Below are 27285 nucleotides of genomic sequence, written 5' to 3' on the forward strand. Positions count from 1 at the left end.
TACGAAGTTTTCTTCATTTTGAAACTTTATGGGGGAGGAGCCACAAGGAGTGGACCAATGGGTTCGATTTTTGAACATGATCTGGGTTTATTGAAAATATTTTGTATGAAATTGGATATTCTCTTCGCTTCATACAAGTTTTACTTCCAAAATATTTAATTTCTAAATTAATGTCCTTTTGTGGGAGAGCTACCAGAAGAATCAGGCCTATGGGTTCCATCGTTGAACTTTATCTATGTTTGGTAAAAAATATTACTAGAGCAAAATTTAAATTAAATTTAATATTCCATTCGTTTGGTATTGGGTTTAGAAAACGTTTCAAAATTTGGACCCCTTGTATGAGAGGTACCAGAAGGTGTGGACCGATGAGTCCCATGTTTGGTCTGCGGTTCTGCGTTATTACATTATGACGTGCAAAGTAAAGATTAAATCGGACACTAATTTTTTGAGTAACAGGGGATTTCAAAAAAAAAAAAAAAAAAAAATTGCAATTTCAAACACTTCGTGGTGGGTGTTACGGGAACAAGAGTACCTATGGCTCCTATCTTCGAACTTGGTTTAGGTTTGTTAAAAAATGTGACAAAGTGTACTTTATGGATACTGAAATTGGATACTCCTCGCTTCATTAAAGATTTATTTATATATTTGAAAAGGAGAGAGTACTTGAAATAGTGGACCGATGTGTCCCTTGGGGTTTCAAAATTTCGACATTTTCAAAGTAACATAGCGTCTATAATCTCAATTAGCCATAAGGCTGAGGGTCACATTTGAAACCTTAAAGAATTGGATTCCGGGCTCGAAACCCCATTTGAATAAAACATCAGAATTAAAATTATAACCTCAAAAAAATTCTACCCTGCTGAAAAAAAATAAAATGGAAATATTTTAGGTTTCAAAATTTTGTTGCTATTATTTTTTATTGTTATTAACAACCACAATAAAAATTAAAAAAATTATATTTCTTTATTATAACAAAAAATAGTTAAAAACACATTTTTGATTAGATCGACAAACAAACAAAAACAAATTAGTTTACTTTTGTTGTTGTTGTAGTTGTTGGTGTATTTTTTGGTTAGTTTTTTTTAAACTAGGTTTCAATATAAAAAACAATTTGAATATTAAACTAAATAACAGCTATGAAACACAATTATTTGTTGTTGTTTTTTTGTTGGTTATTGTTGCTGTTGTTCTGATTCGATCAGGGTTTCAACAGCTTGTTGTTGTTGTTGTTGTTTTTGTATTTTTTTAATATATATTTTTTTATACAACAAAATTTTATTAACTACAAAATGTAATGACACTGCTTATTGTTTACAACAATGGGAATGGGAGGAGCACAAATGGGACATATTTTTATGGATGTGAATCGGGGTGGAGGGTGTATGGAAGGTGTGGTGTAAGGCTATGACTTGTGGATCATGCTATGGCTTTAAATGTCTATGGCTATGGATGAATGCATATTTTTCTTTGTCATCTCTCATTCATGTTTGATGATTTTCATCACCCCTGATGCTGTCGAGCAGGATGATGATGCTGATGCAGATGCATATGACGATGAACCAGTGGTGGGTGACAATCAGTAATTGTTGATTTTACGCCACTGTTTCATAACAAAATTACCACAACACCAATTGCCAGATTGGCCTTGAGATGAGTCACCATCTCCATTTCCCGTACATGGGTCCGTTGGATATATTCCTGAGCCAGCAGCAGCACCTGATGATCCCGCTCCTCCTCCAGAATTATGGCCATTTCTCATAAGCAAAGCCTCAGTGCAGCCCTTGTGTGTCAGGCTATGGCAATCATTACCGGCCGCATCATCACTTTCCACATCACCATCATTGGGTAGCTGGGGGGTACTGCGCCTTAACGAAGTCGATTTCAGGCCATAACCCATCATATAACCCCCACCATAGCCAGCATAGCGATGCGAGGTACCAGCCGTTTCAAAGGAACGATTCAAGCGCCGATCATACAAACCCGGATGGTTGGGCATACTTTTATTGATACTCGTCGAGGATTGGCGATCTTCGGAACGATTCCTCACCGGAGGTGGTGGCAGTCTTTGGGGTGATTGATAATTGGATTTGACGATTTTCGGTGAACCTTTATTCTTGCGTGGCAGCAGCGGGGTCATAAAGATGTTGTCATAGCCCGAGCCGAAACCACTTTTCAGGCGATTCAATGATTTACGGGTGGCACGTTCTTCGGATAGGGCTCGATAGTCCAGGCCCATGGAGGATGGACCACTGCCGCCTCCCGTACCACTTCCACCACTCATACCTGGCATGGCTGAGCCAGAACCAGAATTCGTTAATGAATATCTATAGCCTCCGGTGGCGGAATTTTGTGGCCCCACCCCCACTGCTGATGCGACATTTAACGATGATATCGAAGAGGAATATAAATTAAAATTATTGGGGCTAGCCTCACGCCAAATAAACGAAGAATTCAAACTGCTTGTGGATGAGTTCTGGCGATGCGGAACATTACCAGCAGCACTACCACCGGCAGAACCACCAGGAAATTGTACACCGGTATTGCAGAGAAATGGCAAATGGGGATTGGATGTTGAAAAATGTTTGCTGGTCTTTAGTTTGCCGCCGCGTATGGGCAAACAGGGGGTCCAGGGTTGGAGGGCTGCATATTTTTTTAAACATGGTTGTTTTGGTTTCCAATTTTTTTTTTTTTAATTTTTTTTTCGATCGCAACGTAGAAGTAGAAGTAGTGATAAAGAGAGAAAGAGAGAGAAAAAAACAATGATAGAAATAAAAAAAGAAGAGAACCATGAATTTACGAAGTGAGGAACGGAACGGAACAAAACGCAACAATGAGAACAAAACACGAATACAAACAAACACACACACGCAGAGACTAAACGGGAAATACACAGACACACACATATAAACAACAACAAGAAATGTGAAATGCTTAGAATATTGGTGATTTGGTGGGTGGCAAGGTGGTTGGGTGTTGTTGTTGTTTGGCAAAGGAAACAAAAAACAATGGAAAATGAAACAGCAAATAAACAATAAAACAGGGAAAACAATATAATGGCATGTAAAGCAAAGGAATAAAAACAAAAAACACCTGAAGGGATCATAAGCTCAAAGCACTAGCAGGGGCGAAAGGAACTGTGGCGTATGTAAAGGATCATTTTTGTTGAAAATAATTTTTTTTTTTTGGAATTCTATGAATTCTCCATCAAAACTTCGCGTAAATCAATCCGGATTTAATTCAGTGCTCTGAGCAAAATTGTGTCACAATCGGACCAATATTGAGAGCGTGATGCACAATTAAATAAAATCGGACGCAACTATATATGGGAGCTATATCTAAATCTGAACCGATTCCAACAAAACTTTGCAAACATCAATCAGGACCTAATTCAGTACTCTATGCAAATTTTTGTCTCAATCGAACCAATATTGGGAGCGTGGGTCACCATTTACATAAAATCGGAGCTACATCGAAATCTGGACCGATTTTCTCCAATTTCAATAGGGTCCGTCCTTGGGCCAAATAAGTGACCTGTGCCAAATTTCATTCAAATTGGATCATAAATGCGACCTGTACTTTGCTCACAAAAATAGATGGACGGACAGACTCAGACGGATCGACTCAGAAAGTGATTCTATGAATATTCTCAAAGGAACCATGGGTCTATCTCGATTCCTTTTGCCCTTTACAAACATATGCACAAAGACATAATACCCTGTCCACAGTGTGGTGAAGGGTATACCAATATTCATTTGTTGAGACTTTGTGTGGGAGGTACTTGAAGGAGTGGACCGACGGGTCTAATTTTTGGATATAAGGTAACCACATTACGACGTGCAAAGTTTCGATAAAAGTAGACATTATATAGACATGACTAAAATATAAGGCTATGTAAAGTTTTATTCAAATCGGAAAGTTCTTTCGTCTGTCACCCAAATTTTGACCTTATGTGGAAGGTACCAATAAAAGTGGACCGACGTGTCTTATTTTCGGACAAAATCTAGTTAAGGTAACCATATTACGATGTACAAAGTTTCGATGCAATTTGGAAATTCCGTTCGCTTCATATGAGAGTCCAAATGTTGGCCCTTTGTGAGGGTGGTACTAGAAGAAGTGGACCGATAGGTTCCATCATGCTACCCTATATAGGCATGCTAATGGGATAGTCCGTTCACATTATATTATAAAATGCATTTCAGCTCAATTTTGATCCTTTGTGTGGGAGGTACCAGAAGGAGTAGACCTACGGGTCCCATCTTTGAAAGAAATGTTACGAAATGCATAGTATGGATCAAATCGGACATTCAATTCGCCTAATAATTTATTCATAAATATTGGAAATGTTTACCATTTATGGGGGAGGTACCAGAAGGAGTTGACCAATAGGTCTCATCTTCGTACATGATCTAGGCTTGGTAAATATAATAGGTTGTGTAAAGTATGGTTCAAATTAGATTGTCCGTTCCCCTGATATTGAAATTATAAATATTGAAAATGTTGACTCTTTGTAGGGGAGGTACCAGAAGGAATGCACCAATGGGTCCCATCTTCGGTATTTACCTAGGCTTGGCAAAACAAATAGCTTGTGCAAAGTTTACTTCAAATCGGATAGGCTGGTTAGCATATTATAAAATTAATTTTCCGAACATGAAAAAATCTCAAAATGCCGAAATTTGGGAGGTACCCTTATTTGGAGCTTAATCAAAAACATGGACCGATATTGATAAATTTTGGTGAAAACATTGCTACGCAATGAGAACCTAAACAATAAACAATAGGTAAATATTCGATGCAATAATAACACAAAATGCCGAATTACAGTCAATGTTATTGAAAAATGTGAGAAAAACCCCGATATAACGAAATTTCGGAGGTACCGTATTATGTTGCCTATACCAAAACTTGGATCGATATAGATAATTTTTTGGTAGAAATATATCATAATCTATGATAATTCAAAATACTGAATTACAGTCAAATCGGTTGTAAACCGTGCCCAAGATCCCCAAAATGCTGAAATTCAGACCAATATTGATAATTTTTGGTATGAAGATTTGATACTCAATGATAATCCAAATATCAAATTACAGCGAATTCGACAGAAAAACATGCCCAAGAGCTACACAAAAAAATGGATCCAAAGTATCGAATAATGGGGCTATTGTAAAAAGTGGACCAATATTGATCTTCTTCAGTAGGAAGATTTGATACTCAGTGGGAACTGAAAATACCAAATTACAAAAATTTGGTTGAAATCTGTAACAATATCCCCAAAATAGGGAAATTTGAGAAGGGCCTATGCCAAAACATGGATCAAAACATCTCATTTTCAATACCAATGTATATGCAAAATTTCTAAAGCTCTATCGAAATTTGAACAGACAGTCGGACATTGAATTTTTGTTCTGATTAAGAATACATTTTTGTAAGGTCTGAATAGTTTAAGGTGTTTGTAAACGAAATGACAAATTTTATATTAGGTTGGGGAAAATCGACTACTGGATTTTTTTGGAAATAGATAGCTGGACTTCGGTGAGAGGCATTATGAAGTTATCTTTACAACAAATCATACAACAAACGGTGCATATTTGGTCCAAAACGGACATTACGAAGCATAAAAATAATGGATTTCTTTTTCCCCAATCTAAGATATAGGGTCGGTCGGAATATTTCGAGGTGTTGCAAACGGAATGACAAATTTAATATAAACTCTCCACCTTATGGTGGATAGTGAATAATGTGTCTGACGGCTTTAACTAAATTTTGAAATTGAATTCAAATTTATTGTATTCGAAAATAAAGAGGATCTGCGAGTCCTATCTAAGAAACCCATTATCATTACAAAAGATAAAATCAAAAATCAAATCAAATATATATATGCGTGTGTGTGTTTGATTGGAGGCAAATCATAAAAAAAATCACCAAATGAAATCAAAGGAACCAAAAAAAAACTATAACCAGTATTAAAAAAAATATAACCATGGGTTAAACCAAAAAAATCTAAATCGATGTTAAACCAAAATAATTTATAAAAAATATTTCAGCTAAGGTGATCCATTAACACAATCAGGTCAGCAGGTGAGATAGAGAGCTTATAAAATAGCAATTAACAATATATGTATGTACAATTACAAATAATCTTATATACTAAAGGAAATAATAATAAAAAATGAAAAAAAAAATTAACCTAAACCTTAATATGTGTAAGTAATGTAAGCTGTTATACAATAGCTGTTTATGGTGTTTCGGATTTTTTTTTAATTTTTCTATAATAAATAGCATAAATATCAAGTGTTAAAATTGTCTATGAATGACTTAAATTAAATATTGATTTTATTACTATATAAAATAAAACAAAATCCAAGATTAAAAATTATAATAACCATTGGGAAAAATAAAATTGGCAACTAGTCCCTTCGATGTCATTGTTATGTTTCAGATATTTTTTAAATGATTACAAAAGTATGGTGGTGGTGTAGGTCTATTTTTTTAAGTAATGCAGCAAATTATGAGGTGTTTATATTTTGTGAATAATTCTGAATTATAAAGCAAATGTTCTGAATTTTCTAAAATAAAATGTTAAATAACTATACACAAAATCCCACAGAGGAAAACACACAAAAAACAATGGAAATTAACAGCAAGCTCCTAAAAGTATGCTATAGTTTTGTCTTCTTGTTCTTTAGCACAATACCTTTGAAGCTGTTTTATTAAAAAAAAGCATTGTCGATGTAAATGGTGTATAGAATTATTTAAAAAAATTAATCTATTAAAATAAACACACTGATGTTCGACACATATGTTTGTTTGTATGTATTAATAAAAAGCATTTTGATGGTGGTGTTGGTGTTTTAGCCATTTATGTATATATATGGAACATTTGGGCCATATGGGAATGAAAGATGGATTTGAAATAGGCTGGTGTATTCTTCGCTAGTGGATATTTTTTTCGTTTCGTTTTCGACTTACCCGAATGTATGGTATTGCGTGTGGTATTCTGATAGGCCGCACAATAGGCCTCAAAAACGCGCAAAACTAAGGCATCCTCTTCAAAAGTTGGTTGATTTTTACGACCATTACAATAATTGGATAGATTGGAACCAATACTACCACCGGCACCGCTGCCACCACCACTACTATTACCGCCGGTTGTGCTGGTATTTAAAATGCTAGGGCGTAATGGTGGTGCTGGGCGCATATTTGTAATATTCCAATTAGCTGAAAGAAGAAAAAAGGAGATTTAGTATAGAATATAAATATTATGATCTATAGGAGACCTATAAAGACCCTAATGTATAGAAGACTTCTTAAAGGCGTAGATTTTTTAAAAACTATTTTTTTAAGGACTAATATAAGGCGTGGATATTTTTGGGAGGCCTCTACTCAAGGCGTGGATTTTTTTAAGAATATCTTTGGGAAGTTTCTACAAGGCGTGGATTTTTAAAGAATATTTTTTTAGAGGACTATCTACGACGTGGATTTTTTAAAGGATATTCTTTAGAGGTTTATCTAAGGCGTAGATTTGTTAAAGAATATTTTTTAGAGGTTTATCTAAGGCGTAGATTTGTTAAGGAATATTTTTTAGAGGTTTATCTAAGGCGTAGATTTGTTAAGGAATATTTTTAGAGGTCTATCTAAGGCGTGGATTTTTTAAAGGATATTTTTGGGAGGTCTCTACAAGGCGTGTTTTTTTAAAGAATATTTTTTAGAGGTCTCTACATAAGGCGTGGATTTTTTAAACCATATTTTTTGGAGGTCTCTAGACAAGCCGTGGATTTTTTAAACAATATTTTTGGGAGGTCTCTACACAAGTCGTGCATTTTTTAAATAATATTTTTGGGAGGTCTCTACACAAGGCGTGGATTTTTTAAAGAATATTTTTGGGAGGTCTCTACACAAGGCGTGCATTTTTTAAAGAATATTTTTGGGAGGTCTCTACACAAGGCGTGGATTTTTTAAAGAATATTTATGGGAGGTCTCTACACAAGGCGTGGATTTTTATACCCTACACAACTATGTTGTCAGGGTATTATAGCTTTGTGCAGCCCCAAAAGTTTGTAACGCCGCGAAATATTGGTCCTAGACCCACCTTTAAGTATACCGATCGTCATATCTCGACTAGCTGAGTCGATCTAGACATGTGTGTCCGTCCGTCCGTCCGTCCGTCTGTCCATTATAATTTGTAAACACGATACAGGCCACAGTTATGGACCAATCTTCACGAAATTTTGCATGTAGGATGGGTTCTGGCCAATGAAGACCCCTATTGTTTTTGGGAAAGATCGGTTAATATTTAGGGGATGAAATGGACCAAATACTAAATTTTTGTCGGTTTTTCTGGTCGCTCCAGAGGCCGCAATAATGGCCCGAACACCGTGAAATTTTGCATGGAGAAGCGGTTCGGGCCAAAGAAAAAGCATGCCTGTTTGGAGAAAGATCGGTCAATATTTAGCAGGTCAAATAGACCCTGACTTTTGTGTGAAAAATTACAAAATTTGTATTCTGGGACGTATATACTTGCTCCTGAAGGACATATACTCGAGATGTTGATAGTATGTCCAAGATGAGTTGTTGACCTTCATATTGATACCAATTATATGTCTGTATGTACTCCGATGCGGGAGTTATACGTAATTAAGTAAAGGTGACTATGTGCATATTATTATCGCTTTGAAATTGTAAATGAAGTTCCGATTATGGTCAAGGACGACGCTTATAGTTTTCGGTGAAGTTGAGATTTCATTCAGGGGGTGCAATGAACCGAAAACTTTAATTTTGTCTGAATTTCTAGTCGCTTTAGAGGCAATTATTATATACAGAACATCATATATTTTACAAGGTGAAGGGGAACTGACCAAATACTTAGAGCGGCTGTTTAGATGATGATCGGTCAATTTTCCGAGGGTCAAATCAACCAAAACCTAAAGTGACCAATTTCTTATTGTATGGCGAAAAAATTCTCTCCAAGAAAAAACATTTTGGAAAATATTCAAGACTTAGAAATAGGAGTTCTTGATCTATAATCTGTAAAAATTGTCAATTATCACGAAATATTGCTCAGGCTCAGAATATAGAACCGTCGAAAGTGTGCTTTTCGTGGTAGTTGTGTAGGGTATCATATGGTTGGCCCCGTCCGACTATACTGCTCCGCTCACTGGTTTAAAGATTACTTTTTGAAGGTCTATCAAAGGCGTGGATTTTTTAAAGATTACTTTTGGGAGGTCTTTACAAGGCGTGGATTTTTTAAAGATTACTTTTGGGAGGTCTTTACAAGGCGTGGTTTTTTTTAAGAATATTTTTGGGAGGTTTTTACAAGTCGTGGATTTTTTAAAGAATATTTTTGAAGGTCTTTTCCAAGGCGTGGATTTTTTAAAGATTACTTTTTGAAGGTCTATCAAAGGCGTGGATATTTCAAAAATTACTTTTTGAAGGTCTATCAAAGGCATGGATTTTTTATAGATTACTTTTTATAGTCTATCAAAGGTGTGGATTTTTTAAAGATTACTTTTTATAGTCTATCAAAGGCGTGGATTTTTTAAGGATTACTTTTTGAAGGTCTATCAAAGGCGTGGATTTTTTAAAGAATATTTTGGGAGGTCTCTACAATGGCTTTTTAGAAATCTTCTATATAGGGATTTACTTTACGGCCTTCCCAGCAAATCATGTCCTTTACCTTTTGTGTTTCCTGTCCTTGCGTTTACCCCCGCCGCCACTGCTGCTCCCGCCATGGTGTTTCCCGTATGATGCACCGGCATTTGTGTCTTCGAAATACTGTTCGATGTCTGGACTAAATTTGATTTGTGGTTTGGCACTGCCACTGGATGACTTGGTAGACTTGGTGGCTGTTGTTGTTGTTGAGGATGATGATGCATTTGATGAGGTGGTGGATGCTGAGTGTGTGTGTATTGATTGTAGCTGAGATGATGATTGAACGAAAGGCTCCGTTTGTGTTGTGACGTGGCTGCTGCCTGCTGCTGCTGTTGATGATTGTTCTCCAGTCGATTGATTGTGGCTGAATTGTTCGTTGCTTGTGCTGCTGTTGTTGATTGTCCGATGTTGTTGATCGCTTGTTGTTGTTGCTGCTGCTGTTGTTGTTGATTTATTCGTTGACTGAGCAGACCGAGATTTGCCGGTGGGGACATCTGGAAAAATAATAGAAATTTTATTAGTGATTTATTTTATTTTATTTAGATTTTTTGGAATTCAAAATTGGTTAGTATTGCATTTCAAACAATATATAAAAAAGTGCGGAACTGAGTAGTAGTAGTTGCTATTAGTTGTCCAAAATTGAAAAAATAGTAACATTCTCTGAAATTAGTTGAGTTTGATTTTGGATTGTTTTTTTTTTATTTATTATTATTTAAACGACACGACATGATGAAAGTTGCTTTGCTGATTATTATTTTTTTTTTGGGTTTTTCGTCCTGGTGCAGATTTGTATGGCCTTAAAACAAAAGCGCAAGCAAAGATAAGCTAATATATCAATATATATACACTTATTTGGTATGAGGTTTGTGATGGAATAATGTTTTGAAATTCGTTGTCATTAATAAATAAAAAAAGAAGTATTGGTTACATGAGATGAGACAAAAAAAAAAAGACTTAAAAATATCTGGATCTTACAGATCTTTATTATTATAAAAAAATTTAATTTTAATTATTTTCAATTCACATTACATCTTTGAAAAATTTTGAATTTCATTACATTAGATGGCAAGCATTGTGATTGATTGTTTGATGGTCATGAAAATTTGGTGCTCGAAATTCGAATTAATGATTATTGCAGATTTACAGGTTCTCAATGAAGTGCATGTTTTTTTGAAATTGTTATAAAGCCAAAGAAAAAAGAAAACAACAACAAAATCTATTAAAAAACGACAAAAACTAAAAATAATTACGGATTACTTTTTTCATTCTTTAACATGAAAGTGAAAAAAAAATTAGAAAAACGAGCTCTTTCTTTCATTTGTATTTTTTGTGTGGGTGGGAGAATCTAAAAGTACATGGTTTTCTGGGCCGTATAAGGCAGAGATTTTCTATTCCTGAGTAGTAGAAAAAGTAAAAGTCGCCTTTGATATTCCTTCAAAAAAATCCACGCCTTGTAAAGACCTCCCAAAAATATTCTTAAAAAATTCACGCCTTGTAAAGACCTCCCAAAAATATTCTTAAAAAAATCCACTCCTTGTAAAGATCTCCCAAAAATATTTTTAAAAAAATACACGCCTTGTAAAGACCTCCCAAAAATTTTCTTAAAAAAATCCACTCTTTGGTGCCCCATTTGCCTTAAATCGGACGAAACTATACATGGGAGCTATATCTAAATCTGATCCGATTTTCTCGAAACCACGTCATTCTACACTCAATTGATTACACTGTCCAACATTTCGTGCAAATCTAGGGACTTTGGTGCACCAATTAGGTAAAATCGGACGAAATATATAGAAGAAGAAGAACTTTCTGGACCTAATTTAGTACCCTATGCCAAATTTCGTGCAAATCGAAAGATATATAGGAACTTTGGTACCCCATTTACCTTAAATCGGACGAAAATATATATGGCAGCTTTATCTAAATCTGACCCGATTTTCTCGAAACTCGACACACGTCATTCTAGACTCAATTCAGTACACTATACAAAATTTCGTGCAAATCGAAAGATATATAGGAACTTTGGTGCACCATTTACTTAAAATTGGAAGGAACTATATCCGGGAGCTATATCTAAATCTGAACCGATTTTCACGAAACTTAGCACACACCATTCTGGACCTAATTCAGTACCGTATGCCAAATTTCGTGCAAATCGAAAGATTTATAGGGTCTTTGGTGCCCCATTTACCTTAAATCGGACAAAAATATATATGGGTGCTATATCTAAATCTGAACCGATTTTTCCCAATTTCAAAAGGGTTCGTCCTTTGACCAAATAAATGAGCTGTGACAAATTTCCTCCAATTCGAATCAAAAATGCGACCTGTACTTTGTTTACAATTTAACATAGGCAGACGGTCGGACATGCATAAATCGACTCAGAAAGTGATTCTATGCATATTCTCAAAAGAAACCATGGGTCTATCTCGATTACCTTTGCCTGTTACAAACATATGCACAAAGACATAATATCCTGTACCACAGTGTGGTGAAGGGTATAAAAATCCACGCCTTGTAAAGACACCTCCCAAAAATATTCTGTAAAAAATCCACGACCTCCCAAAAATATTCTTTAAAAATCCACGACCTCCCAAAAATATTCTTTAAAAAATTCACGACCTCCCAAAAATATTCTTTAAAAAATCCACGACCTCCCAAAAATATTCTTTAAAAATCCACGACCTCCCAAAAATATTCTTTAAAAATCCACGACCTCCCAAAAATATTCTTTAAAAAATTCACGACCTCCCAAAAATATTCTTTAAAAAATGCACGACCTCCCAAAAATATTCTTTAAAAATGCACGACCTCCGAAAAATATTCTTTAAAAAATCCACGACCTCCCAAAAATATTCTTTAAAAAATCCACGACCTCCCAAAAATATTCTTTAAAAATCCACGACCTCCCAAAAATATTCTTTAAAAAATTCACGACCTCCCAAAAATATTCTTTAAAAAATCCACGACCTCCCAAAAATATTCTTTAAAAAATCCACGACCTCCCAAAAATATTCTTTAAAAAAATCCACGACCTCCCAAAAATATTCTTTAAAAAATCCACGCCTGTCTCTGTACAAAAAGTAGTCTCCAAAAAGTAGTCTTTAAAAAATCCACGCCTTGTACAGAGACCTCCATAAAGTAGTCTTTAAAAAATCCACGCCTTGTATAGAGACCACCAAAAAGTAGTCTTTAAAAAATCCACGCCTTGTATAGAGACCTCCAAAAAGTAGTCTTTAAAAAATCCACGCCTTGTATAGAGACCTCCAATAAGTAGTCTTTAAAAAATCCACGCCTTGTACAGAGACCTCCAAAAAGTAGTCTTTAAAAAATCCACGCCTTGTATAGAGACCTCCAAAAAGTAGTCTTTAAAAAATCCACGCCTTGTACAGAGACCTCCAAAAAGTAGTCTTTAAAAAATCCACGCCTTGTATAGAGACCTCCAAAAAGTAGTCTTTAAAAAATCCACGCCTTGTATAGAGTAGTCCAAAATTTGTCTTTAAAAAATCCACGCCTTGTATAGAGACCTCCAAAAAGTAGTCTTTAAAAAATCCACGCCTACAAAAAGTAGTCTTTAAAAAATCCACGCCTACAAAAAGTAGTCTTTAAAAAATTCACGCCTTGTGTAGAGACCTCCAAAAAGTAGTCTTTAAAAAATCCACGCCTTGTGTAGAGACCTCCAAAAAGTAGTCTTTAAAAAATCCACGCCTTGTTTAGAGACCTCCAAAAAGTAGTCTTTAAAAAATCCACGCCTTGTATAGAGACCCCCAAAAAGTAGTCTTTAAAAAATCCACGCCTTGTGTAGAGACCTCCAAAAAGTAGTCTTTAAAAAATCCACGCCTTGTATAGAGACCCCCAAAAAGTAGTCTTTAAAAAATCCACGCCTTGTGTAGAGACCTCCAAAAAGTAGTCTTTAAAAAATCCACGCCTTGTATAGAGACCTCCAAAAAGTAGTCTTTAGAAAATTCACGCCTTGTATAGAGACCTACAAAAAGTAGTCTTTAAAAAATCCACGCCTTGTGTAGAGACCTCCTACAAAAAATTCTTTAAAAAATCCACACCTTAAATAAAGGGTTTTAAGGCTTTCAATTTAGTTTTTATCCCACCCCTAAAAAACCATGACTCCTTCTGCTCTCTCCCACCACACAGACAAAATAGAACAAATTCAAAAATAATTAATCGCCAAAAAAATGGAAAACAAAAAATAAATCGATATTAGAAAACAAATTGATTAAGAAGAATTATTTGAAAAAAATATAGAACTAATATTTGAACGAATTTATAAAACAGAACGTGCACAAACGCTCATATCACAACAACTACACATTTGCGAGATGCGCGAACAACAACACACAAATGCGTAGCCGAGCATCAGCAGCAGCAAATGATATATTTTTTGAGTGTGGGGGGGCTTAAAAATGCTTGCCTTCTGCCAATGGCTTGACTGCTTGACCAGTACCAGAATTTGTCGTCGTCGTCGATGTCATCATCTGCATTGCATCTTCATCGTCGCGTATTGAACCTAAGGACTCCATGCGAGCCAAATAATTGCCACTACAAATTGGACAATCCATGGATGAACCGGCCGAACTGCTTAACTGGCCAGAGTGGCTGGCAGCAACGCGGGTATTATTGCCAATTGAATTGCGCAGGGGTGGGCAACAGTTGGTGGCACTGTTGTTATTGTTGTTGTTGCTATTGTAATTATTACACAGCGGACATTCGGCAGATGTGGTTATGGTTGTGGTAGTGTTGGTGGCAATTTGTTGACGATTTGCCGAGGACGAAGACGAGCAGGTTGATTTCGATGAGGAAGATGTTTGCGTAGAACTACAAATGCTAATACAATCCTGACACAGACTACAATAGGCAGCACCCTCACTGAAACCACTTGCCCCGCCCAGGGAACACTGGCAACTGGAGCATAGCGAACAGTGGGAATCCAAGCTGACTTCATGGGAGGGCGGTGGTAGACGTTTATTGTAAACCTGGGCAATACTTTTGACAATTTCATTGGGCAGGGTTTCTTTTTTCCACCAATGGGCATACATGCCCGAACGGAATACACCTGGTGTTTCATTGGGATTTGTGGTTGATGCTGATGAGGATTGGGGCGGCTCCATGCCAGATTCATGGGGACTCTGTGAGGTAAATATAAAACCACCATTGGGTGTGGCATACGAAGATGGCTGCTGGCTATGGGAAGGTGCCGTGGAGCTAATAAAAATACTTTTACTATTCCTTTGGAATTCTAAAGAAGTTATTTGATTGGGGGGCTGGGAATGTTCCCCATGAGCCTCCTCCTCCTGTTGCGATTGCTGAGAATTTTCTAAAAACTTTTCACGAAATGTGCCGCAGACATCGAAACGTGTGAGATCATTATTACTGGAGAGTAATTTCAAATTACCATCTACATCGTAGAAGGGTTCATAGGCACCACCCTCGGTGGCAGGAGGATCTGGGGAATTTATCGTACAACTACCAGCCATTCCGCTGTCACTGGATCTGGGGCTGGGACATTGGGAACTTTCACAGCATTTACATTTGGGTGAGGTGGTGGTGCTACTATTACTTTGACCCGGTAGCGGGAAAGGTCTCCGATTGTTGTTGTTATTATCACTCCTATCGGGTGGTACTTGATTTGCCACCGAGCTATTGGCCTCTCCACCCTGCTGGTGTTCCTCTTGCATTAGCGGTACATAATGATAGCTAATGCAACGTTTAACTGAGTTCCGTTTGGTTCGCCCCATTTCCTCATTGCTACTTCTTTTGGGTTCGAAGCACAGTTCCGTTTGGGATAAATGGAAATTTTTGTTGTTATTGAACATGGAGGGTGGTGCTATGACATGATCATCATCTCCCCCATTATTTAGCTGGAAATGTAATTTTGTGGGTGAGTGTTGTTGTTGCTCGTGTTGGAGATCATTGAAATTATATAACAATTCGGCTTGCAGCTTATCGGGTGCTTCACGAGACATGGCTGGTATATCCAGGGTGCTGGCATGTACCTCTCCATCCACAGTATCATCTCCGCCGGCACCTTCTCCTCGGCCATGATTTATTTCCACAGCATCGGCACTTTGATTTTGCATATCATTACGATCCTGCCAGGAGGGAACATAGACCTCTGTCTTGGAACTACGATTGAAACGATTACCCACAAAAATATTCGGCATACTGTGGCGTTCAGGAGGAGATGTGGCCAAATGTTGTACGGAGCTGTTTTTAATTTTTGTTTCATCACAGAGATCAGCTAAATTTTCACAGGCAATATAGGCCCCCTTCAGGCGCCCACCATATACTGAGGATTTTTCCGAAGTCTCAGAGGTCTGTTGTTGTAACAATGCTTCAGGTTTCAGCAGTTGTTCGGACTGAGCATGAGGTATGCTAATTTCCTTGGTTTGTGTGAGTCCACCAACACCACCCGCTCCACCTCCTCCCATGGTCAAATGGGCCTTGGAGGTGTGTATAATAATACTTTGTTCCGATGACTTACGGCCTATGGCCCGCATCGTTTTCGAACCAATTATAAGAGAATCCTTCTTCGTGGTCCCCAGGCCATCACGACCGTCATCCGAGCCGGAATCAAAATTGATGAGATTTATTGATGAACAATGCCTGGTGGGTTTCCCCGTGGGTGGTGTTGCTGCCCCCGGGCCATGATCGATAAAGGTACCAGTCGAGGACACAATGGAATCGTTACGGGAAAATCTCACAAAATCAAAATCATGGGCACTAACAATACCGCTACCACCACTTTCCGAATCGGTGGGCAATGAAAATGCATCCTGTCTCTCCAGTGTTCCCCCGGATTTCTCCTCTGCCGATCGTTCCTCTCCCGGTGTCAAAGACCTGGCTAGTTTTTTACACGTTTTATGTCGCCTCTTCCGCAATGGTATCGCGTCCATGTTGATGCTCTGTCTTGACTGGGGATACAGCAGCATTTTTATGATGACCGCCTTCAATTGGCCGGCCTGGACCAATTTGGCAAAGTGATCACTGAGATTTGCATAGGGGGCCGTGGGTGGATAATTACTGGGCGGTAGAGTGACACGCATTTGTGGTGTATTGTAATAGGCACACAATGAAAATCTTGTACAATAGCCACGCGCATCCAAATTATGTATAGAGGAAGAAGAAGAAGCTGACGTCGAGGTCTAAATGAATGGCAGCGCGTATTTTGATTTGTTTTTTTTTATACAGACAACAACAAAAAAGTTTTGGTCGTTTTTTGGATTGATTTGATTTATAAAGAAAAAAGGTTTTGAGTATATTTTTTGGAAATGTTGGTTAAATTTTATATTTCTTTTCAAAACATTGGGGGAGCTTAGGAACTTGGGGTATACAAGTATATATAGAAGGTAGGAAGTTTAGTATTTAGAATTGAAATCAAATTTTGTGTTCAAAATAAAAAAAATATTGAAATCATAAATCCTTAGCTACACCAATGTAAGTTCCAAAACAAAATCGAAAATGAATTTCCCTTATTTCATACTTACATGACTGGGTGGTGTTGAAATGTGGCCACCGCCACCACCTCCTCCGCCACCGCCTCCTATACTTAAATTACTATGTTGACGTTTAATGCCAATTGGTAAACTGGCATTGGTTGAGGTTAACAACTCGACCCATTTATTGGCCTCATTGGGTCCCTGGCAAACGGCAATAATCCTCTCAATCAAAGGACTATTGATTTCAAAGGCATTCTTAAAGGTATCGGAATCTTCCAGGCGATTAACCACAATACCTGTTAAGGGTAATTTACCCTAAGAAAAGAAAAACAAAAACCAATTAATTCTGGAAGTCCACTCTCTCTCCATCTCCTTTCCCCACCTCATAAATAAAAGCACTCATTCGCTGGCTAACACTCAATATGAGTAATGTTTGTGGAAATAATACAAAATAACGATCGCGATGATCCAAACCCACTGCCACACTGCCCATGTGGATTATTTCACCCAATGAGCTGAGTTCCTGGCCTTGCCAACCGCGTACAGGACCCGTTAAGACTTGCAGTTCTAGTTCTTTTTGTCTGCGGGTGGCGGAACAGGTGGCCTACAAAAAGTAAATAAAAAATGGATTAATCTGTTATAGTAATCGTGATCGACAACTTACCGCAATATCCTTATAAACCGCTACACTTCGTTGTGTATCTCCCCGATCGGGATGACTGCTTTCCATGTGTCGTTCCAATTCTTGCAACATGGCTGAGTATTTATCCAGACGGCGAAATGGTTTGGACAGACCCGTTGTCAAGACTAAAAGGCCAGGTTTTGCAGCTCCCTGCTGTTCCATGTATTTTTCCAGTTCATCTCTGGAATTAGAAAAGAAAACAATGTTAAAAATCAGACTTTTTAAACAGAATATTTTTAAAGTCCCTTACAGGGCGTGGATTTTTTAAAGAATATTTTTTGGAGGTCTCTACACAAGGGGTGGATTCTTTAAAGAATATTTTTACGAGGTCTCTACACAAGGCGTGGATTTTTTAAAGAATATTTTTTGGAGGTCTCTACACAAGGGGTGGATTCTTTAAAGAATATTTTTACGAGGTCTCTACACAAGGCGTGGATTTTTTAAAGTATATTTTAAGGAGATCTCTACACAAGGCGTAGATTTTTTAAAGTATATTTTTAAGAGATCTCTACACAAGAGGGAGGTTTTTGAAGGTCTATCAAAGGCGTGGATTTTTTAAAGAATATTTTTGGGAGGTCTCTACACAAGAGGGAGGTCTTTGAAGGTCTATCAAAGGCGTGGATTTTTTAAAGAATATTTTTGGGAGGTCTTTACAAGGGAGGTCTTTGAAGGTCTATCAAAGGTAAGGATTTTTTAAAGATTATTTTTTAAAGGTCTATCAAAGGCGTGGATTTTTTCAAGAATATTTTTTGGAGGTCTCTACAAGGCGTGGATTTTTTAAAGTATATTTTTAGGAGGTCTCTACACAAGAGGGAGGTCTTTGAAGGGATATCAAAGGCGTGGAATTTTTAAAGATTATTTCTTGGAGGTCTCTACAAGGCGTTGATTTTTTAAAGATTATTTTTTGGAGGTCCCTACAAGGCGGGGATTTTTTAAAGATTATTTTTTGGAGGTCTCTACAAGGCGTGGATTTTTTAAAGATTATTTTTTGGAGGTCTCTACAAGGCGTGGATTTTTTAAAGATTATTTTTTGGAAGTCTCTACAAGGCGTGGATTTTTTAAAGATTATTTTTTGGAGGTCTCTACAAGGCGTGGATTTTTTAAAGAGTATTTTTTGAAGGTCTATCAAAGGCGTGGATTTTTTAAAGAGTATTTTTTGAAGGTCTATCAAAGGCGTGGATTTTTTAAAGAGTATTTTTTGAAGGTCTATCAAAGGCGTGGATTTTTTAAAGAGTATTTTTTGAAGGTCAATCAAAGGCGTGGATTTTTTAAAGAGTATTTTTTGAAGGTCTATCAAAAGCGTGGATTTTTTAAAGAGTATTTTTGAAGGTCTATCAAAGGCGTGGATTTTTTAAAGAGTATTTTTTGAAGGTCTATCAAAAGCGTGGATTTTTTAAAGATTAGTTGTTGGAGGTCTATCAAAGGCGTGGATTTTTTAAAGATTAGTTGTTGGAGGTCTCTACAAGGCGTGGATTTTTTAAAGAGTATTTTTTGAAGGTCTATCAAAGGCGTGGATTTTTTAAAGAGTATTTTTTGAAGGTCTATCAAAGGCGTGGATTTTTTAAAGATTATTTTTTGAAGGTCTGTCAAAGGCGTGGATTTTTTAAAGATTATTTTTTGGTGGTCTATATGAGGCGTGGATTTTTTAAAGATTATTTCTTGAAGGTCTATCAAAGGCGTGGATTTTTTAAAGATTACTTTTTGAAAGTCTATCAAAGGCGTGGATTTTTTAAAGATTATTTTTTGAAGGTCTATCAAAGGCGTGGATTTTTTAAAGATTATTTTTTGAAGGTCTATCAAAGGCGTGGATTTTTTAAAGAGTATTTTTTGAAGGTCTATCAAAGGCGTGGATTTTTTAAAGAGTATTTTTTGAAGGTCTATCAAAGGCGTGGATTTTTTAAAGAGTATTTTTTGAAGGTCTATCAAAGGCGTGGATTTTTTAAAGAGTATTTTTTGAAGGTCTATCAAAAGCGTGGATTTTTTAAAGAGTATTTTTTGAAGGTCTATTAAAAGCGTGGATTTTTTAAAGAGTATTTTTTGAAGGTCTGTCAAAGGCGTGGATTTTTTAAAGAGTATTTTTTGAAGGTCTATCAAAGGCGTTGATTTTTTAAAGAGTATTTTTTGAAGGTCTATCAAAGGCGTGGATTTTTTAAAGAGTATTTTTTGAAGGTCTATCAAAGGCGTGGATTTTTTAAAGGGTATCTTTTAAGTATTTTTTTAAAGGGTATCTTTTAAGTATTTTTTTAAAGAGTATTTTTTGAAGGTCTATCAAAGGCGTGGATTTTTTAAAGGCCTATCAAAGGCGTGGATTTTTTAAAGGTCTATCAAAGGCGTGGATTTTTTAAAGATTTTTTTTTGAAGGTCTATCAAAGGCGTAAAGTTTTTATAAACCCCCTATCACGTCTGGTGAATTGTGGTGGGTCTTAGTTATAGGTTTTAATTTTTTTTTTAATAAATAAATATCAATACTAGACATTTTTATCAAATACATAAATTAGGTGTTTATCAAATGTATACAACAACAATTTTTTCAATATATTCTTATCGCAAAATAAACAACAAAATGATTTGATGGTAACTATAATAACACTTTTGTTTAATTAAGCAAATACAACAATAACAAAATTATTAGTCATTTGGCAAGGTTTGGCAATAATTAAGTTTGCAAACACACAGACAAACTCACACACATACACACTTACTTGTATTTATCTAATATAACAATAGCTTTGGGATGTGCAGCACAATAGGCCTGATGAACCTGTTTCATCAGTGGTGCCTTATTTAGAAATAGTTTGCCCACACGATCATTGCACTCTTCCATTTGTGTCAGCAGCTCTTCGTGGGTCTTGACAACCTCAACAAAATTGCACATTAATTGAGCGTATTCATCGGCATTCAAACTGCAAAACAAAAGACGGAGGAGAAGGAGGTCATTATTAATTAATGGAGGAAATGAGGAGGGTTTGATTGTGTGCTACTTACATTTGTGTTTGCTGTAGTGGTTCCAAAAAGTTCTCCAACAGTCCTTGGACCTCAGCCACATGGGCCCGCTCCGAATCGAGCAAATCTTTGAGTACTACCGATCTATATTCTTGTATCTCCTCGGGTGGCCGAATAGAATCGGTAATGGGCAATGGTGCCTTATATTCCATAACATAATTGCTGGGAAACCAGCCAGTCTTATCGTTTAGTGTACCCTCCCACCAGCCACCCTCTTCACGCTGTGTCACAGTGATTAGATCACCTTTCTTAAAGCACAATTCATCATTGTTGCCCCCCTTGAAGGAGTACTCGGCTTGGACTATTAATGGTTGTTCCATGATTTGTTGTTAATGGTGGTGGCTCTACGCGGTTGCTGTGATGGCGAACATATACAAATGTGTGTGGTTGTGTATGTGTGTTATTTTGTTTTAAGAAATTTTCTCCTCCCAGGGGCTAGAGAGCCGTGATTGCTGCTATAAATCAGTTCAACTGCAAAGAAAGAATGCGAAAACGAATTATAAATAATTGCTTCATGTTGTTGTTGTTCAATCAAATGGCTTGTATCAATTGGAAATTTAATGTTGTTGTTAATGATGAAAAAAAATGTACAAATGTTTGGACATTCCTGGGTGTCATAAATAAAAACACAACATTTCTATATAAGGCGTGAATTTTTCAAAGAATATTTTTTCGAGGTCTTTACAAAGCGTGGATTTTTAAAAGAATATTTTTGAGAGGTATTGACAAGGCGTGGATTTTTAAGGAATATCTTTGGGAGATCTCTACAAGACGTGGATTTTTTAAAGAATATTTTTTCGAGGTCTTTACAAAGCGTGGATTTTTAAAAGAATATTTTTGAGAGGTATTGACAAGGCGTGGATTTTTAAGGAATATCTTTGGGAGATCTCTACAAGACGTGGATTTTTTAAAAAATATTTTTTCGAGGTCTTTACAAGGCGTGGATTTTTTAAAGAATATTTTTTCAAGGTCTTTACAAGGCGTGGATTTTTTAAAGAATATTTTTTCGAGGATTTCAAAAGGCGTGGATTTTTTAAAGAATATTTTTTCGAGGATTTCAAAAGGCGTGGATTTTTTAAAGAATATTTTTTCGAGGATTTCAAAAGGCGTGGATTTTTTAAAGAATATTTTTTCGAGGCCTACAAAAGGCGTGGATTTTTTAAAGAATATTTTTTCGAGGCCTACAAAAGGCGTGGATTTTTTAAAGAATATTTTTTCGAGGCCTACAAAAGGCGTGGATTTTTTAAAGAATATTTTTTCGAGGCCTACAAAAGGCGTGGATTTTTTAAAGAATATTTTTTCGAGGATTTCAAAAGGCGTGGATTTTTTAAAGAATATTTTTTCGAGGATTTCAAAAGGCGTGGATATTTTAAAGAATATTTTTTCGAGGATTTCAAAAGGCGTGGATTTTTTAAAGAATATTTTTTCGAGGATTTCAAAAGGCGTGGATTTTTTAAAGAATATTTTTTCGAGGATTTCAAAAGGCGTGGATTTTTTAAAGAATATTTTTTCGAGGATTTCAAAAGGCGTGGATTTTTTAAAGAATATTTTTTCGAGGATTTCAAAAGGCGTGGATTTTTTAAAGAATATTTTTTCGAGGATTTCAAAAGGCGTGGATTTTTTAAAGAATATTTTTTCGAGGATTTCAAAAGGCGTGGATTTTTTAAAGAATATTTTTTCGAGGATTTCAAAAGGCGTGGATTTTTTAAAGAATAGTTTTGGAGGCCTTCGCAAGGCATGGATTTTTTTAAAAAATATTTTTGGAGGTCTTCACAGTGCGTGGATTTTTTTCAAAAAATATTTTTAAGAACCTACACATGTATTTCCTCATTACGAAATGTAAACAAATTTTCATTAATGTTTGGCGATAAAAAAAGAATTGCCAACATATGTACAGATTTTGAATTTCCGCCAGTAAATCATATTTAAATAGGAAGCATGCGTTCGAAAATATTTTGTTTATAAAACACTAAAAAAACAGATTTACGAAAAAAAATTGACGACAAGAATCTCTTTTCATGTCATATCGTAATAAACTCATAATTTACTACGAACCGCCAAAAGAAACAAACATAAATAATGTTGAACAAACTATTGATTGTTTTTCCGTTGGGGACTGCCAAAAACAAAAAAATGTTTTAAAAATGAAATATTATTATAGAAAAATTCCAAAATAGTTGACCTAAATATCTGAAAGAAACTGATGTAAAAAACGCGATTTTATTGTCATGAATCAAAAACAAGCAAGAAATTCTTTGGAAATTCTGAAAAAATTAGCAGTATTGTTTTGTTGTTGGACAATTTGTTTTGTAGTATTAGAATATAAATTATTTTTGAACACCCTACATATTTTGTTAAACACTTTTTCAGTGCACTATCAGAAAAAGATTAAAAAAAATTTTTAGGTCCAGTATTGGTGAGCAGATTTAAACTAATTAGAAACTAAATATTTTAAATTGTATTTCTGTTAGGTTTTAAGTCCACATTTTTTTAAAAAAATAGTTATGTTAGGTCGATATCAGACGCTAGAATATTAACAACAAATTAGATCCAGTATCAGAGCGTCGATTTTAAAGAATAATATTTAGGTACACTATTCGAGAATCAGTTTTGCAAAAAAATATTTTTTAGGTCCTAATTTTTAGGGTATTTTTTTTAAATATTTTTTAGACCCAAAATCGGAGAGTAAATTAAAAAAAAAATCTTTAGATTCATTCATTACCAGAGCCTACCATTAAAAAATGTAGATCCTTTATCGATCGTCGTATAAAAAATATGTTATTTAGACCCTCATTCGTAGAGTATACTTAAAAAATTGTTAGTTCCGCAATTAAAGCCTGAATTTTTTAAACCAAATATTTCTGTTAGGTCGTTACCAGAGCCTAGAATTTTTAAAAAATATTTTTTAGCGTTCAAAGCATCCAGATAAATATATTTTTAGACCCCTATTCAGAGCGTAGATTTTTTACAAATATTTTTAGGCCCTAGCTGAAAATATTTTTTGCCGATTTAAAAAAAAAAAATAATAATTTTTTAGACCCTTTATTCAGAGAGCTTTTTTAGTATTTTTAGATCCACTATCAGATCGTAAATGTTTTCAAAATTTTTTTAGACTCTCATTGAGAGGGCCGATTTTTTTTTTAATATTTTTAGACGCTTATTTGGAAAATATATATTTTTTGTGCTTTTTTGGGCCACAATTAGATTGGGAGCGAGAATTTTTTAACAAATATTTTTAAACCCTTAGTTTTTTAGTTTATTTTAAAACATTTTTTCGAACCACTATAAGGTTGGGAGCGATTATTTACAAAAAAAAATTAGACCCTTATTCGGAGTGTTTTTGTGCATATGTTTGTAACAGGCAAAAGGAAACGAGATAGACACATGGTTCCTTTTGCGAATATGCATAGAATCACTTTCTGAGTCGATTTATGCATGTCCGTCCATCCGTCTGTTGGTGTGAAATTGTAAACAAAGTACAGGTCGCATTTATGTTCCGATTTGTATGAAATTTTTCACAAGTCACTTATTTGGCCCAAGGACGAACCCTATTGAAATTGAAGAAAATCGGTTCAGATTCAGATATAGATCCCATATATAGTATCGTCCGATTTAAGGTAAATGGGACACCAAAGCCCCTGTATATCTTTCGGTTTGCACGAAATTTGGCACAGGGTACTGAATTGCGTCTACAATAATATGTGCTAAGTTTCATGAAAATCGGTTTAGATTTAGATATAGCTCCCATATATAGATTCGCCCGATTTTAGGTAATTGGTGCACCAAAGTCCCCGGAAATCTTTTCATTTGCACGAATTTTTATATAGCGTACTGAATTAAGTCTAGAGTCATGTGTGCAAAGTTTCGTTAAAATCGGTTCAGATTTAGATATAGCTCCCATATATATTTTCATCCGATTTTAGGTAATTGGTGCACCAAAGTCTCTATATATCTTTCGATTTACACGAATTTTGGTATAGGGTACTGAATTGCGTCTACAATAATATGTGCTAAGTTTCATGAAAATCGGTTTAGATTTAGATATAGCTCCCATATATATCTTCGTCCGATTTTAGGTAAATAGTCCACTAAAGTCGCTGGAATTCTTTCGATTTGCACGAATTTTCGTATAGCGTACAGAATTAAGTCTAGAATGATGTGTGCAAAGTTTCGTGGAAATCGGTTCAGATTTAGATATAGCTCCCATATATAGTATCGTCCGATTTAAGGTAAATGGGACACCAAAGCCCCTGTATATCTTTCGGTTTGCACGAAATTTGGCACAGGGTACTGAATTGCGTCTACAATAATATGTGCTAAGTTTCATGAAAATCGGTTTAGATTTAGATATAGCTCCCATATATAGATTCGCCCGATTTTAGGTAATTGGTGCACCAAAGTCCCCGGAAATCTTTTCATTTGCACGAATTTTTATATAGCGTACTGAATTAAGTCTAGAATGTTGTCTGCAAAGTTTCGTGAAAATCGGTTCAGATTTAGATATAGCTTTCATATATATTTTCATCCGATTTTAGGTAATTGGTGCACCAAAGTCCCTATATATCTTTCGATTAGCACGAATGGTACTGAATTAAGTCTAGAATGATGTGTGCAAAGTACAGATTTAGATATAGATCCCATATATATCTTCCTCCGATTTTAAGTAAATAGTCCAATAAAGTCCCTTGAAATCTTTTGATTTGCACGAATTTTGAAATAGCGTACTGAATTAGGTCTAGAATGATGTGTGCAAAGTTTCGTGGAAATCGGTTCAGATATAGATATATAACAAAAACGCGTCATCTGTTAGGATACATATGTAGAAAATACCCAAAGTGGTGAAGGGTATCATATAGTCGGTCCAGTCCGACTTTACCAATTTCCTTACTGGTTTGTTACTAGAATTGTTTTTGTGGAATTTGAATGAAATCAGCTCCGATTTGGATATAGCTCCCATATATATTTTCATCCGATTTCAGGTTTAAGATGCACCAAATCTGTAATATATAAGGGATGGCGATGAAATTTGGTTTGTACGTTTTTTTAGTCTGCCAATAAGTGTGTCGAATTTGGTTCAAAGCGGTTCAGATTAAGATATAGCTCCAATATATATGTTCCATCCGATTTCACGTCTAAGTAACGCAAAACCCACAAAATACATCCGATCATCGTAAAATTTAGTTTTCATGTTTTTTATAGGCTAAAAACAACTCAGAAAAATTTGTTTCAGATCGGTTAAGATTTAGATATAACATCTATATATATATGTTCCATCCGATTTCACGTTTAAACTACGCCAAAATCACAATATACACCCGATCATAACGAAGAGGGCACACTCAGAAAAAATATATAATTTTTTTGTTATAGTCCAATTTGTTAGTCCAACTTCCTAAAATTATTTCAAAATATTTTTTTTTTCGAAAAAATTCTATTTTTCACATAGCTTGTTAACACTGCTCATGTAGGGTAACATATAGTCGACTTTACTACTCTTGTCACTTTCTACTTCAAATATAATTAATTTCTATTTTTTTGTTAAAACAAAAATATATATTTATTCACATATACATATTTTCCAATGATATTGTTAATACAGTGTTAAACGTTTGTTTTTCGCCCTCTTGGCAGGCATGTCAGCCATCGTTCGACCTTGTGTGTGCGTTTTTTGCCTGACCATTGGATGATGGTTGAAATATTTGAAAATTATATTTTTTTTTTTCAAATTTATTTCCATTCTTGCCATTCAATGAATGAATGGAAATGTTTGTTTCACATTGTTCAAAGTATTGTGGACAATGATGATGTTGTGTTTTTTTTTTAATTTTATCCCAAACATCTATAGATTTGAAAATATTTTTCGCATGAGAACAAAGAAAATTCAATAGAAATTCCATAAGTTAAACGAAGTTGATCGTAGACACATTTTTTGTATTATTAAAATATAATATGTTGAAGAGATTTTGAAGCAGATATAAATAATAAATATATTTTTAAAACCTGTTATAATATTTGTTTAAAAAAAATAGAAATTCTCCCAGAATTATTCAAAGATAACAAAATTTTTAAAGAGTTTTCTATGATTCATTTCAGGAAAATAAAATATTGGGTTAAGGAGAGCGTATAATTGATGTCATAATGTATACGCCGCAAATTGAAATTTGAATGTAAAAGAGTAGTTACCAGAACAGTGATTCAATCGAAGGGATCATCGAAGCGGCCAGATTTCGCAGAGTACTATCTAATGATCCAAAATTCATAGGTAGTATTAAGCGAAGTGATGGACAAACGTGGACAAACTCTTACAGTGAGACTCTTGATCTTCTGTTGTCAACCCACTTTCCTGGTTGCAAGGACTATAGGGAGGGTGAGCAGTGTGTGCATCAGCCTACAGTTCGAACGAGGGAGGAGAAGAAGTTGATAGAAGATACTATAAGCCACCCAAAACTGGTATGGGCGATAAACAGTTTTCAACGCTATAAATCTCCTGGCCCAGATGGT

General features: G+C 35.5%; 1 protein-coding gene across 1 annotated transcript; it reads right to left on the minus strand.

Annotated features, from left to right (window-relative positions):
* Positions 1–1556: 1556 nt before the first annotated feature.
* Positions 1557–21110, minus strand: LOC133334079 (serine-rich adhesin for platelets-like). The gene is made up of 10 exons (XM_061542374.1): positions 20767–21110; positions 20484–20684; positions 17764–17962; positions 17482–17703; positions 17144–17414; positions 14094–16792; positions 9674–10142; positions 6970–7218; positions 1825–2640; positions 1557–1731 (listed from the first exon to the last, which is right to left on the minus strand). The coding sequence occupies exons 1-10, from the start codon at positions 21102–21104 to the stop codon at positions 1577–1579; spliced, it is 5619 nt and encodes a 1872-aa protein (XP_061398358.1). The 5' UTR covers positions 21105–21110; the 3' UTR covers positions 1557–1576.
* Positions 21111–27285: the final 6175 nt, after the last annotated feature.

Source organism: Musca vetustissima, unplaced genomic scaffold, assembly GCF_032173495.1.
Source record: "Musca vetustissima isolate MV318-11 ecotype Yass unplaced genomic scaffold, APGP_CSIRO_Mvet_v1 utg33319, whole genome shotgun sequence".
In the NCBI taxonomy this organism is placed as follows: Eukaryota; Metazoa; Arthropoda; class Insecta; order Diptera; family Muscidae; genus Musca; species Musca vetustissima.

Excerpts from the sequence above, each read along its gene's own strand:
- LOC133334079 (XM_061542374.1), bottom strand. The coding sequence starts at position 21,104 with ATGGAACAACCATTAATAGTCCAAGCCGAGTACTCCTTCAAGGGGGGC. Across the intron at positions 20,685-20,766 it reads CCACTACAGCAAACACAAAT|TTTGAATGCCGATGAATACG; the intron begins GTAAGTAGCACA and ends TTTGTTTTGCAG. Across the intron at positions 17,963-20,483 it reads GTTATATTAGATAAATACAA|AGATGAACTGGAAAAATACA; the intron begins GTAAGTGTGTAT and ends TTCTAATTCCAG.